The sequence below is a fragment of the Cupressus sempervirens genome, chromosome 5 (assembly GCF_028749045.1).
Source record: "Cupressus sempervirens isolate cs-2001-9-10 chromosome 5, ASM2874904v1, whole genome shotgun sequence".
Taxonomy (NCBI): Eukaryota; Viridiplantae; Streptophyta; class Pinopsida; order Cupressales; family Cupressaceae; genus Cupressus; species Cupressus sempervirens.
Window position 1 is genome coordinate 976693480 of NC_143122.1, and position 15944 is coordinate 976709423.

A 15944-nucleotide genomic window follows, 5' to 3' on the forward strand; every position below is an offset into this window, starting at 1 on the left:
CAGGATTTCAGACTTAGCCAGTTTCCAAGAGTCAGCTTATGTCCTTTATCTTGGTAGCCTTTTGTGATTTTCGTGATTGTGTTCTAGTTGGTAGTGGCGTTTGGAGATCTGTTGGTGCTTGGTTGTCTTTCAGTCTTCTGTTGCGATCTTTTGGTTTGTGTAGGTTGTATCATGTACACTTACACTTGTTTTAAAAAAAAAATTATTCTGACTAGTTTTCATCCTTGTTTCCAAGGATCTCCGGGCGGGGCATTACATTTTATCCAATGACATTTGATCATGTAGAGGGTTTGGTTTAGCTCCCTTCAATTAAAATCCTTCAAACATAACCTCTCAAATCTTAAATAACTCTATTGTCTAAAATAATCAATTTCTTATAAAATTAGGATATCTCAAGTTTATAACTCTGTATCATGGGATTATCTCAATCCAATGAATGATCCCACCTTCAATTTTCTATCTCTATTCATCTAGAGGAATGTTGTTGGAGGATTGAGATTATTATTTTTGAATGATTATTCCTAATTATTTTTGGTACTATTGTGCTACTAGTTTGATATACAAGTCAAGAAGCACTTGATGTTTTCCATATTTTGTGTGGTTATAGAGAAAGGCAATGTGCTCCCTACTTGGACTACCTTATCTTTAAACTATAGAAATCAAAAACTAGTTTTCCTATTATTTTCTATTCTCATAATAAAGTGGATAAAACTACTACTACTTGCTTGAGCAATAAGAAATACCATTATGTTTGGAGTAAAAAGGAACACATGCCTATTACTATCAAGGAGTCCAATACTACCTTCAAAGAGACATGTAAGGAAGATAATTAGAAGAAATCTCTATTAGACTATCTAATGTGGAATGCTTCTTTTAAGATTTAGGGTTGGATGAAGGATCTACATGTGGTCTTATGAATGTTAGTTGTTATAAGAAAGGAAACTCAGGGAAGAAGGATCCTTCTATTGTGACAAAACAAAAACATTAGATGTCAACTTTTCAAACCTTTTGGTTAGTATATTATGTATTTTTATATTGTTCATTTTTGTAGTGTTGTAGTTGCTCCTTTTGGTTGTCATTTAATATCTTGCATCTTCCTTTCTTGCACGGTGGTCTAGATACTTTCAAAATTCTTGCTATATATATATATATATATATATATATATATATATATATATATATATATATATATATATAAAGTGAACATAACAAAACAATTTAAAAGATCATTGCAAATTAACTTAAGATGATTATGTACCAAAAAAAACCTAAAATACAATTTACCTTCTTCATTAAACATAATGCAAAAATAAATTTGTTAAATAAAACTTCAACCCAAACTATTGTCTTTCAAAATTAATTTTATTTGATATACCTTCTTAATCATCATGCTTTTTATGCTTTGAGCTATTGCTCTAGGTGAGACAATCCTAAAGTGAGATTTTTTTTAATGGAAATAATCCTTCTAAATTAATAATTTAAGTACATTTCGACATTCTTATGCTCACAGAAAGTGTACTTAGCAGATCCAATAGATTAACACTTTTTCTTAATCCATGCCACATGATGCAATGAAGTATACATCCTAAAAATATATTTTCTATTGGGTCCTACAATTATCAGGAATAATAATGTCTCCAATCTCTAAAACTACTGAAATTTGTTTCATTAATCCATGAATACTGATATCAGAGACCGTGTTGACAGTGGAGTCTTTCTCCAAATAGATGTATTTGAAGTAAAGTTGATGTCTAGAATAATTCACAAATGTATAACATTCAATTCTTCCAAACATCAAAGGTTGATTTAAAAAAAGATTAAGGAACATGGGTAATAAGTGGTTGGTTGGTGTCCCAACATTGATACTAAAAATTTTATGCGGTGCTCTTCAGCTTTGTCTAAACATATATTAAATAATCTTTAGATAAGCTTTAAAAAATCTACCGCCAATCATGATAACAGCTAACATTATTCTCTCAGTCCCCATTAAAGCAAACTATGATAGACAAACAATGAAGGTTCTCTTCCTTGCGAATGCAGAAACATAGGTACTAGAATGATGGCACTTCTTCATACAAATCTCTGGTTTTGAATCTGTCTATGAATATAAGTAATGCTAGCTTTTCTCAAATGTGCTGTTCACCACTTTTACAAATATAAACTATGTAGAAATTCAGTACCCTAAATATAAAAGAGGGTTTCATGAACTGTTTTAGAACTGAATTGGGTCCTACTTGATTTTTAACTTTGTTACAAGACCATGTGTAGCTCCCATTAACATGTATTAATATTGGTTGATGCCTTTACTTTTGTGGAAATGAAAAAACAAATACAGACGTGAAAAAGTAAATGCCTACAATCATGGGTGACAACCCATATGCATGCTAATTCTTTCAGCTTATTAAAAGATTTTAAATTGGGTTTGAATTCAACATTATTTGTTAGGAAGGTGGTTTTGTCAAAAGATTTCGATTTGGAAGTCTCTTAATGTATGAATTTTGGTATAACGACAAGTTTAGGGTTGATCTTGTGCACAACCATCATATTAGATTTAGATGAAAAATAATGCAAAGTATGTAGTGTCAAATTTTGACAACATTATTATATTTATTTAATTGACATTTACACGTGCAATGAAATTCAAAATTTTCAGAGCTTTTCAACAATATATTAGAGTTGAAAGTCTAATAGTAAGATTAAAAGCTATGAGCAAAAGTGGTACTATCAAAATCTACAAATTTCAAAAGTTCTCTTTGATTGGGAAAATAGACGATTGAATTTATGACATTCTAATGAATTTAGACTTTATAATCTAAGGCAGTTAAGCATTATGAATAAAGAAGACAAATGGAAGTTTTAAAACATAGTTCTAATAGTTGTAATAAGAAATTCTATGACTACAGTATGCTATTTTCTGGAGATGTAAGAGTACTTAAATGTTCCATTTCTTATATTTTTGTTCGAAGTTGTAAGAATATCACAATTGTATTTCATTCAGTATATTGCAATCGCACCCTTGATCCAAAGTCCATTTAGCCAAATAATAGATGACACCATCTAAAATTATTAAACCTATATACAACAATTAAATTCATTCTATATATATAATATTCTAATTAAATTTTAAGGTGTTGAATTAGACATCTCTTCTATCAATTTTATTGAAAGAGTGTGGTTCCTACATGTTTAAAGATTATTGTCACCTCTTACAGGATTTGGGCACTACCCCACTAATAGCCTGTTGATAGCATGTTCTTAGGTTGTCTGACACTTTCAATCCTTTTATAGATTTTCTTCTTCCATGGTCTGTAGTTGACACATCATTCCTGCAATCCAACTTTAGAAGTGATAATGAATCGATGACTTAAAAATTTAAGTAGATAATAATGAAAATATTTAAGTGCACCAACAGAATATTCGGGGACTGAAATAGTTTATCACATTCTTTTTGTGGGCTAGACTTTCATAGAATGTAAACCCCACCTGTTAGTATATAAAAATCAAATCTTTCACTTCACTTTACCAGATGCTTTCAGTTGAAAATCTCAACATGGCAAGATGCAATGAGCATTAAGTTTATAAGGATATAAATTTTATCTAATAGTTGAATAACAGCCAGCACATAATTTTATCCTTCCAGGAATATTCAGGAACAAGTAGAAATAAAGCCTAAAACCTGTAGGCAGCCATTAAATCTAGATAATGTAGCAAATTTAAACTACTATATTGATAACTCAATTGTTAATGACCAAGCAAACCAGCTCTGTATTATAGTCTGGAATGCATTAGATAGTATGATTACTATTGGTGGATGCCATTATAATCTTACATTGAATTTGATCCATAATGTTAGACTTAAAAGCATGCATAGCTGATTCTACTAACAACTTTTTCAAATTATAAACCTAAGAATGCAAAATCACATCCTACGAAAAGTAGTTTTTTAAATCCAAATGGTTTTAGGTTCATCAGATCAAACTCAAATCTAAGCACTGATCTTTATTTTTTTATTTTTGTTGTAGAAGACAGAAAGAAAAGTAGGTGGAACATTCCGAGTGCTATTATAAAATATATAATTACATTATTTTCAAAGTTAGAGATCATTTTTTCTCCTTGAGTGATTCTGCATATTTAGATTACACCTAGAACAAGGTCTTCCCTACTTGCCCCAGCTTTAAAAGTTTCAGATATGTATATTCCATCCCACTATCTCTTGATTTGTGCAGATATTTTTAATCTATTGGTTATTTCGTGCATCTCTTGTGGACGACTTTGCATTGCTGTCCTGATCATTTTTTAATGTTTTATTTCTTCCTGATAAGATTAATTCCCATGAATTAAGTGACTTATTATGAATAGAAAACATTTACATTCGATGCTAAAGAAATGCCCAAATGCAACAGAACTTTATAAATTGGTTCAGGGCACATTCTTCCATTTATGAAAAAGCTGTGATCTGCTCTGTAGTCCTGAAACAGGGTCAGCTAAGTTGATTCTCAATTGGCTTGAAAAGCTCAAACTGCTTTTTTCCACCGGTGGGTCTCATTATTTGGCAGGATGTTGATTTGATTGTGCACACCATCACTACATTTTCATATCTATTACATTACTTTCCTGTAAACCCAAGGTCCCAGTCTAAACAGATCATTATGACATTTCTTCAAATGATATTCGATTTCTCTTATCAAACCCCATCTTCATGAGCTATTTATTGAGTTGAAGTTCGATTTCATTCATTGACCCTTGATCCAAGAATTAGTTCATCAGTTTCCTACTTTGCTGATGCATTCAGTTGTAAGTTGGTCATGTTTAACTTAGATCATAATGTCACTTATTGTTGATGGTTCTTGTTTCTGTTTTGTAGTCTTATGTCATTGGTTTTCGTTCTTCTAGTAGAAAATCCTCTTCGAACTGTGTGTATTACACTGGCATCATCATTTTTCTTTCTCTTTCTTGTAGTTCAAAACCTCCTTTAAATCCTTTGCATTAGTCTCATATCATGATTTTTCATTCTTGTTGTAAAAAGTTCTACATTCCTTTCAAAATCCTCTTGCAATTTATAGAACTCTTATCTGATTTAGAGAACCATTTAAACTTATTTTCCAAAACCCTCTTCCAATACATAGAACTCTTATTTAACAAGAAAAGAGAAATCTGATTACTTGTTGCACTTCATTTTTAACAAATATGTTCCTCAGAAATGGCCTAGTTTCAAATTTTGGCCTCTCATCAATTCAAAGTTCATGTCTGATCAAATGATTATGTTTCTTGTGGATTTCTTAATGCAGGAAGGCGTTATGTCCGACTTAGCTATCTATCAGAAGGGAAACTTCGTGCACAAACTGAGCAATATAGAAGAGAGTCTGCCTGCAATGGATTTGTGCATTCCTAATGACATACCATTCAATCCTTTTCCTGATATTCCTTTTGAACCATTGGAGTTTCTTTCACGTTCATGGAGCAGTTCCTCAATAGAGGTCATGCAAGCTCTCTCACCAAACTCACAAGAAAAGAACCGTGCAATGGTAGTGAGTCCATTCGCAGTTACATCTTCATCCACCCCTAACTTCACCTCAACCGAAGATGGCAGATCAGCAACTACTGTAAGTTTATCAATGGTGGATAGCATTTATAGCCTAGGTGCCAATAATATCCATATTCGAATTTTAGAAAGAGTTCATCAGGCGCAGAGATGAATTCAAATGACTAATAACGCACTTGAGTCATTGTTCTCTAGAACCCATCAAAGTTTATTTACTTGCTTAGATGATTGTTCCCGCGCATAAGTGAATGTAAAATGCATCTAAATCATTCATATAGTAAACTTTTGAACAACTGTTTCTGAGTAATTGTGTATATATTTATGTTGCCAATGTTTTGGATTGAATTTGATCCAAAATGTTGGAAACCAAAAAACACATAACTAAATCTTAATATCATTATGAATTGAAGAAATTTCATGAGCTTGATTGTTGGAGGATTTTTGTTGATTTGCAGGATCTGTGTCCACTAATTCCCAAGAGAGATTCTTGCTGTGGAGTGGAAAAATTCTTAAATCAAGAAGAATTTCCACCAACTCCATGGTTAGCAGAGGATCTTAAGGTAATGTAGCTCCATTTCTTCTATTCCCCTTCCCCTTCCAATATATCTAATTGAATTTGTATCCATTCAAACATAATAGTCACTCCATTAGACCTCAATTGGCTAAACTCTTCCTTGGGCATGGAGGGATCTGAAGAGTGAGACAACCATCATTTAAATTTTGAATCTCATATTTCAATTCTGATCTGTCTTTTGACATTACTGTCAGGCCTGGCTATGGATGCAGCAAACAATACACCCTGAGCTGAACCTTGGAAAGAGACTTCAGAAGAAATTGGTATGTAAGCTTTTATCTTCTTCTAGAACTATCATAAACAATCAAGAAAACTATACTCATCATACAAGATTTCTTCCACTTTCTCAAAAGAAGAGAACTCAATTAACCATATCTGATGCAGTTCCCAAGGAACATGAACTATTTGAAGACGCTGTTACAAGTATCATCAATAAAAAAGTGGATAAAAGATCTGAAAGATAAGAAAAAGGAGGAGATTAGGCTGCACAATGCACAGCTGCATGCGGCCATTTCAGTTGCAGGGGTGGCAGCAGCACTTGCAGCCGTAGCAGCTGCAAACATCAATGAAGATGGAGAGAGCAAGACAAGTGTAGCTGTGGCTTCTGCAGCTGCTCTTGTTGCTGCTCAGTGTGTCGAAGTTGCTGAGAACATGGGTGCTGACCGCCACAAGATCTCTTCAGTTGTTACCTCTGCTGTCAATGTCAAAAATGCAGGAGATATTCTCACTTTGACTGCTGCGGCAGCAACATGTAAGTTACAGTAGTTGCTCACATGTCTGTCATTTATCAATAAAGATAAAATCTTACATAATAAGTGAACATTGTTCTGAAGGCTGAAGATCTATTAGTTGGGTACGTTCTAATAGTTGCTATAGAGCTTGTTTATTTAGAGTTTAAAGTTATTATTGTTGATTATAATTATTGTTTTTAAAAAGTTCATAGAAATGATAATATATGTACTAATAGTCTATCATGTATGTAATAGTAGATGTATTCATAGTTGATCAATTTTAGCTTTCTTGCTTGCTGATGGGTCCATTTTTTTCAAAAATAATTTGTTTTGGTGAACCGCTATTGGGGTAGTGAACATAAAGGGGTAACCATTTTAAAGTGGCACTTTTGGATCACTTTGGGCACACCACACTTCTATAGAGAGATCCCTAAATACCCAAACGCTAAAATCTTAGCTTAAAGCTCTGAGTCACGTACCTATTACAGCCAAAAAATTGGCATAATTCTACTTAGATTTAAGAGATTTAGGTGGGCAAAGTTAACCTAGGTGGTCACTGGGTCTCTTCCCCTAGTAATTGAATAAAATGTATTCCTTATATCTGAACAACAACAAATCAGGTGGTGCCACATTAATACACCAATGAAACCTTACTTAGTGCACAAAGATCAATGTCATCTTCTTTTTGAACTTTTTAAATAGTTCTACAAAAGAACATGTCCACCCCAAACCTTAGTTATAAATAAGAAACTTTATAGACAAAAATTTATGATTTGAAATTTCTAGATGAGAATTTAGAGAGCACCAATTCAAAGTGCTGTACTAAAAAAAAAAAAAAAAAAAACTTCTACCATAATCCTGTTTTTACTTTATTTTATGCAAATTTAAATTTGGATATTAAATTTTTATGATAAATTAATAAACAACAGTAAAATAGATTATTATTATATAAATTATATTTATGTTTAACTTTAAAAAATAAATTAATGAATTATATTAAAGATTTGAATAATTATTATATTTTTTTAATTTTAATTATATTTATTTAAAGTTATCTTTACATTTTTATTATATTATTTTATAATTATAAATCATATATAATTTATTTTAAACTTTTCTGGATACAGCCTAATAAACTTTTAGCAGTGTTTTTTGAAAGTCTTTTAATTAGACTATAACCTTGATACATGTTTTACATTCTAACTTTGTTTTTATTTCATTAGCCCTAAGAGGAGCAACAACACTCAAATCAAGGCCTAAGAAGGAATTTCAAAAATGGAGTCATTCATCTGTTATACCTTTTGAGAGAGATGGCAGCTGCACTCCCAAGAGTCCAAATTGTGAAGACCTCATGAGTGGAAACAGTGATGCAGATTTTTGTAACAGCAGAGCACTGCTTGCCAAGGGCACTGATCTACTTCTACACATTGCAGATGGTAAACTCTAATCTTTTTCTTTCTTTTTGAAATATCTGAAAACATAATGATCATCTTGAGTTTAAAACAATTTCAGATTTATCGATAAGCTGAATCATTTGCAGGAAAACCAGTGTGGAAAAATGTTTGCGTCTTTCTCAACATTGAGTCTCAGGTTATTTTCTGCACCCTCCTCCACAGTTTTAGCTTAACAAATTACTTAGTGGGATCTTCTTTGATAATCCAAACTACACAATGATTATTTCTCGCACTTTTATATTGTTCAGAGATATCAAATTTTTATAATCTATCATAATATTAATCAAAGATTTCTGGATTTGATTGTGTGTAATTTTTGCATCAATTTTTAGAATCACATTGAATGATCCATCATCAGAATGAACAGCAAGAGATGTATAACAACAAGACTCTTGCTATTCATCGTGATGATGGATCAGAGAGCGTGACCCCAAATGTTGATACAGAAAACACACAAACAATCAAATCTAGAAATCTTTAATAAATTTTATATTGTTATTTTTAATATTTCAATTGACTATTGAGGTGTGTTTATATCTCTAACCATAGATTAACTTCTATTAAACAAATACTTTAGTATTTAGAATATTATTTTGACTACTATAAAATTTCAGGTTATTTTGAAGGTTCGTAGCAAGCATATAGGGGGAGCTTTTACCAAAGTTAAAGAGAGTAAGTTTCTTTAACTTTTTACATTTTATTTTATCATGTAGATGTTTATATCTAATTTTTGTGATAAAATAAAAACAAAAATAAAATTTATATTATATAAAATATATAGTTTTGTTTATTATCTAGTATGTTGGTTATGTGGTGGTACTGGTTATTATGGTTAGGAATATAAATGAAATTTATGTTATTAAAAATTCTTTTAAAAAACTTGAACATTTAAATATTTTTTACCAATATATAAAATACATTATATTTAGTTTATAAATAACATTTATATTTTAAAAATTTAAACTTATTAATTATTTATATTTAAGATCTCAATAGTTCATTAGACATTATTTATAATTTATAATTTCAATCATATTTATTTTATTATTATAGATTATATTTAATTATTTTAAACTTTTTTTTATTCTTATCACACTAAAATTATTTAATAAAAGCATATGTTGAATTTGATTGATAAGGTTGATTCAAAATTCTAGTATTCAAATATGATTTTGATTCTAAAAATATTAAGGAATAGATATTTGAGGTGAGTATTTCCTCCACCTCATAGCTCTTTTATTCAATGATTTACTAAGTATTCATTTAACTTTTGAACCATGGTGTATACTTAAAGATCCACAAATAATATATATTAAAATAATATTTGAAAGGGATTAAATTCAAGCCATTCAAATTTACATATTTATATAACTTTATGGAAATATAAGAGTATTTTAAGAATTCTAGATAATCCTCTATGATAAAAATTACTCTTAGTATAAAATAATAGCAAATTTTAACTATTTTATTTATATATTTATAATTATATTTGATAATTTATTAATTATAGATTTTCTTATCTTCACTTTTCATAATAATTGTTTACATTTTTAAAATAATAATTAAATGATGCATCTTATTAATAATAGTTATATAGAATTTTAGTTGTTCAAATTTCAACCTCTAATTTTATAAATATGTTTGTGATGTCAATATTTATTCCATGTCAGAAAGTCAACACTTGAATTGCTTTTTACACAATAATTCTCTATTTATTCATTCAATTAATGAACAAATAAAATAATAATTTATATTCAATAAAACTAATACAATTACAATTAGTTATAACAACTGGTAGAAACTACTACCTAACATTGTGTTAATCTTAATATATATTTTAAGAATTTAAATAAATTTTATAAATTTACATTTTTTAAATTGTATTGTCACTTTTAGGTGTTATATTAGAGGTGGAAGCTTGGCCAAGGAATGACATGAATCAAGAAGATGATAATACACAATATCTTTTCTTGAGAACAAGTGGAGGAACAATGGAGTTTGAATTCAAAGACCATTTTGAACATCAACTTTGGACATTCACTATTTCTAGATTATTAATATATTCTTCTCAAATAAAACTAGAATGAGGTGAATGAGAGGTATATTCAAAATGTATTTGGAAACATAGTGTAATGATGTTTCAAAATGTTTTCTTATTTATTAAATTATTAGTCTAACATGTGTATATTTCAATTTTGTAATTTTATATTGTGAGATTTTTATCTTAGAAATGATATTAAAATGTTTATACTTACATCAAAGTTTGTTATTTGAATACAATTGAACATATTTTTCTCTGTTCAAGAAAGTAAATTTTTTTTAAATGCTTAATATTAAGACAATAATATTATAGTGTTTAAGAAAACAATCTAAATATTTTAAGGAATGATTATATATAATTATAAATAATTATAAATAATATTTGTATAATAGTGTATTCTCTTTTAAGTTTTATTAGATGATTTAGTGGCTTAATATTAAATTTGTGTTTATGTGTAAATATTTTGATGGCAATTTCTAACATTGGCTTAGAAATAATTATCCTTGATCACTAAGATATTAGTATATATTTAGTTGGGAAATATGGTTAAATTAAATGAAGACTCATTTCAAAAGAGATTAAGTAGTCTCTACATTATGTTGGGGAAAAATAATGCAATAATTTATAAACAACTACAACACAAGATGTAATTTCCATTTAATAAACTCTAACTCCAAATCAAACTCAATGTATTTAATGAATAAAGTATCTCAACATTATCATGGACATTTATTCTCTCAATGGGAGATATAATAAATATTTAACATTATAATCTATAGTTAATCCATTATCATGAATAAAATTCATGTTTAATTACATTCCAAATTGATATATATGAAAAAATGATATAGGGTATCGGGTATCACAAATGATTTCCAAACACATAGGCTAGATTAGCAGACACATTTTTTTTTATGAATAGTCCATTTTCTATTAATTAAATTAGTAAAGTTACATATTCACAAAAGAAGGTTGGGGAATACAGTGATCACTGCATGAGAGTTCACATGGAAAAGTTGGAAAGCTAACAACTATTCATAAATAAAAAACATATAAACTACCCTTAGGAAACTAATCTAGGTGGATCATTATGATCCTTAGAACCCCATATATCAACAAGGTTGATGGGTGGCTTAGGAGGATCCCACCCATCATTAGTAGCATCTTTTTCTTTCTCTTCTTCTCTCTCCACCTTGTGAGCTAGGTAAGAATTCCAAATCTAGGTGGGGGAGTGTCCACTTCAGCTCTCTACTAGAAGACAACCAACCATATGTAGTAAGGGCAATAGGTGGAGCTACCGAAGACCAACTAGAACCCTATCATGAAGAAGTAGAGTGGAAACATCGGCTATCAAAACCACTATTAGAGAACTAGGAAAGAGCCTAGGGATGTGGGGTCTAGGAGCGACGAGAAGAGGAACAATGACCTTGTTGATGGCCATAGGGGAACCTGGGAAACCATATATGGTGTGCTACCCTAATTATTAAGAAACTCCTATAGTTGGGCCACCTCAAGAGTCATTATGTTGGCTTATACTTGTATATGCATCATTACATTGTTACATATGAAAGCTTTAGTACACATAGATACAATTTATATCTAGAAAGTTGCAAGTGAAAATAACATCATTCTTATGCTTCCAAAAAGTGAAAAGAATCTTCATCTTAAAAGCATGCCAAATATAGGTATACTTGAAGGGAATTTAGGGAGAATCTCCTAGCAATATCATGTGCCAAGAAAAAGGCTTTAGTCTAAAAGGCTTGGAAAAATGGTGAATCTAGAGCCAATAATGTTGGGCTTTGCAACATAGCCAAAAGATGTGTAGGATATACTCAAGTTGCCCAGAAAAGGGATAACAAGGGTTAAGAATACCCAAGTGATGAGATGACGGCCTAGAGGCAATCCTTAGAACATATCAAAGTAAGAAAAGTGTGCAATATTTTCTTAAGTGGTGCATTGAAATAATATTAAAATGGTATCTTTAATTATGTTGTGAAGACTATAGGTGCCAATGTTTGTTGAGAGTATCAACCATAGGCAAGTGTGGCACTAGCCAAAGGTATCTTATTTTGGGCTTGTAAGTGACAAGAGGAGTACACAAATACCACTTACAATCCTTCCACCATGGCTTGACTAGCTAAATACCCATCTTGTGGAGCATATGAAAAGCAAAAGTAGAGACTAGAAGGTCAAAAGTCTGAAAATGAGTTAGATAAAATTGGACTTGCATATAATTCCATGATTTGAGGCTCATGGTAACTCTAAGAAATAGATCTTTGGGAGTCCTAATACCATGTTTGAAAAAATTCAACACGCTAGCACCTTGGAATTGAGCAAGTAGAACTCCTTGTACTACAAAAAGGTGATATCTACAAATATTGTGTTTGTTCATAGATAAACCATCCCTAAAACCATCACCAACCAATTGAATCCATAGCATGGTGGATTCCTAGGATCTTTAGATGTTGTTAACAAAAAGAGTGCTTTAGATATGCACTAGTTTTAGCATGATACGATGGGTTTGAATCCCAATAGCCTTCCAAGCAGGTCTATTGAATAGGAACCTAAAATAAATGCAATGCCAAAGGAGGATTTTCTAGGCTTCATCTCTAGTGAGATCACATATGACCCATTTGGCACATAAGGAAATACCCTACTTTTGAGTAGAAATAAGGTTAAGGCCTCTAGACTAGTTGGGAAGAAAGAAATACTCCTAAGTGACTTTGTTAAAACCATGGTGATCAAATCTTGAAGCTCAAAGAAACTCTCTAACGAGCTTCTCTAGCTTCAAGTAAGAAGCCTTATAAGGAGCCCAAAAATAAGAGTAATAAACATGGATAGTAGCCAAAATATTGGAACAAATATAGAAATTTTCAAAGGTTTTTCAAAGTATTGGCAAGCATAGCATTCCAAACGTCCATAGGTGAGGCTTAGAAGGCAAAGAGGATGCCCAAGAAATGGAAAATATCTCTTTATTGTTCATTTCCAATTATATTGATCAAGCCAAAATAGAGTAGGAAGAAATGACTACCTATAAAAAGAACTTTTGGGCCATTGAATGGAGAACCTAGAAGCCTAGCAAAAAGTGTCTAGACTTTGAAGGATATTCAAAACATTTTCCTCATCCTCAATGAGAGTGAGAAAGGAATCATCAGCAAAGTTCCCACTGACAAGTTGAGTAGGAAACTCAAGAAGGTAAATACCTCTAACACCACTAGATGAGATGGAAATGGTGAGAAAATACCTGATCCCTTTAATAGAAAGAATATACAAAGTTGGAGCCAAAGGACATCCCTGGAGGATGGACCTAAAGAGACCAAAGGCCTCAGATTTCCTTCTATTGATGGAAATGCAAGACGAAGCATCCCCGAAGAGAATTTCAACCAATTGTAGAAATACTAGACCAAATCCTAAGGATATCAAAGCATAATAAGAATGTAAGGCCATTCACTGTAGTCATAAGACTTGGAAAAATCAATTTTGAGAGAAAAAAGGGTTTTCTTCTTAGACCTATGATCCCATTCATACCTTTTCAAAAGACAATGATGTTGTCAAGGATATATCTAAATATTATAAAATTAGTTTTCTTTGGGTGTACAATTAGAGGAAAAATATGGAAAATTTTGAGAGTCAAGGCTTTAACTATGATCTTGTAGGAGATATTCAATAAGGTGACAAGTCTCTAGTTGTAAATATCTTCAGGATATATGATTTTAGGTATGAATTTAATGTCTCCTTTGCTAATAATATTATTGAGGGGTTTAGAGTAAAAAGCATCAAAGTAGACTTTGTGCATATTAGGTCCAACAAAATCCCACAAAGCTCTGTATAATTCACACAAAAGATATCACACCCAGGAGCCTTGTCATACTCCATAGAGAAGATGACTTCCTTGAGGTCACTGAGGGTGAGAATTTGCTTACAAAAAGCACACTTCTCAAATGCAAGCTAGTTTGGAGTCACAATAATGCATTCCTTCAATGTTTGGCCTCTAATAGCTAAATTTCCCTACATTGTGAACACCTTCTCATAATGTCACACAAAACCTTGAAGAATGTGAGGAATCTTAGAGAGGAATTTTGGGCCTTCCTTAATTCTTTTGATTCCCTTAGAGGTATGAAAAACTCTAAGATCCTAGAAGAATTCCTTTAAATCTTGGTCTCCAACTTCAAGCTAGTGGAGATTAGCCTTAATTTGACCACCCTAGTGGCATAATTGTCAATAATTTTCTTCTGGTGATGAAAATTTGCAAGCCAAAGTTGTAGGTGTGAATAAAATGGATTCAAGGCTAGAACCTTAGAAGTTGCACATATATCTTTGGAAGTATAGGACCACCTATGCTACAAAGCAAGTTTCCTACCATAGATGTGGAGAAATATTTTCATACAATAGATGGCATCATTCTAGCAATGAATCCATCCAATGTGGATGTGGGGTTAAGCTTCCAAATTCTATGCAAAATATGATCCATAGCGGGGTCATCACTCAAAAGTGACATGTTGAGAAAAAATTGCATCTTGAAAGGATGCCTTTGAGATATTTTCCAAGTAATAGTAAAAAGGATGGGATAGTGGTCTAAAAAAATCACATCATGCAGAGGAATGACATGTAATTCCCTTTATTTAGAAATAGAGAACAAATATTGTGAAAATATCATTGCATGATCAAGCCTCTTAAAAATCTTGTTAAAACTAGCCCTAACATTTGACCAAGTATTCCAAATCCCACCATCATGGTGGTGGTGACCATTGGGATAAGAAAGGCCCAATTCATTTTGCATGTAATACCAAGCTTCTAGTGAAAAGGTAAATCCCATCTTTGTTAGAAGCTAACATAACCATATTTTCACAAACTAACTAAGTGGCAGGTGGTAGAAAATATTCCATCCAATTCCATAGCTATGATATTTCAACAACATCATTAGGAGCATGAACATTAACTATACCAAAGAAATGATTATTAAAGGACAAAAAAATATATACAATTTGTTGCATGGGGTCAAAATCATGAGAAATAACTTAAGAGATTAAATGAGGGGAGAGAAAAGAAACAATGCCACCTCTGTCAACTTCATGCTAGGAAGAAAAAATGGTTTTGTCTAGACAAATAACATGCCAAGAAACCATTTGGTGTCATGTGCATAGTACTTGCGAGGAAGGTTTGTAAGACCCCACACATTCAATGAGAGAAATTTCATGATAAAAAATCTTGCATGTCATCATCATCCCCAAGAGAGGAGAAATTATATGCAAGAAGGATCTGGTTGTCAAGCTAATAGAAGAATCTCTACCAGAGATGATTCTCCACTTAGAGCCACTATCTACATATTCTCCACAACCATCTTGGTTGTGATACTTTCACAAAGGTTGGGAAGAAATAATAGAAGCTTCTTGAAGAGTGTAGACCTAAGTGAGCTAAGAGATACTTACAGATGCCATGTTCCCTATCTAATAGTGCTTGAAGGGTGGTGGTGGAAGAGGTACCACCTATGTGACTGACACAACCACCAAAATAATCTCTATTGAAGGATAGATAGAAGAAGATATTGGCTATTTTGAAGGTAACGTAGTTTTATCCTTGCAAAAAATAATTTTATACTTGA

General features: G+C 31.5%; 1 protein-coding gene across 3 annotated transcripts; it reads left to right on the plus strand.

The window, feature by feature from the left end:
* Nucleotides 1-4120: 4120 nt before the first annotated feature.
* On the plus strand, nucleotides 4121-10488 carry LOC149559207 (VAN3-binding protein-like). 3 transcript variants are annotated; one of them, XM_089828381.1, is made up of 9 exons: nucleotides 4121-4191; nucleotides 5289-5603; nucleotides 5998-6102; nucleotides 6311-6379; nucleotides 6501-6867; nucleotides 8071-8283; nucleotides 8388-8437; nucleotides 8916-8973; nucleotides 10198-10488. In XM_089828381.1, the coding sequence occupies exons 2-9, from the start codon at nucleotides 5298-5300 to the stop codon at nucleotides 10386-10388; spliced, it is 1359 nt and encodes a 452-aa protein (XP_089684507.1). In that variant the 5' UTR covers nucleotides 4121-4191; nucleotides 5289-5297; the 3' UTR covers nucleotides 10389-10488. The 3 variants fall into 3 exon arrangements, with proteins under 3 accessions (XP_089684507.1, XP_089684505.1, XP_089684504.1); XM_089828379.1 differs by lacking the exon at nucleotides 4121-4191 and adding an exon at nucleotides 4400-4535; XM_089828378.1 differs by lacking the exon at nucleotides 4121-4191 and adding an exon at nucleotides 4721-4794.
* Nucleotides 10489-15944: the final 5456 nt, after the last annotated feature.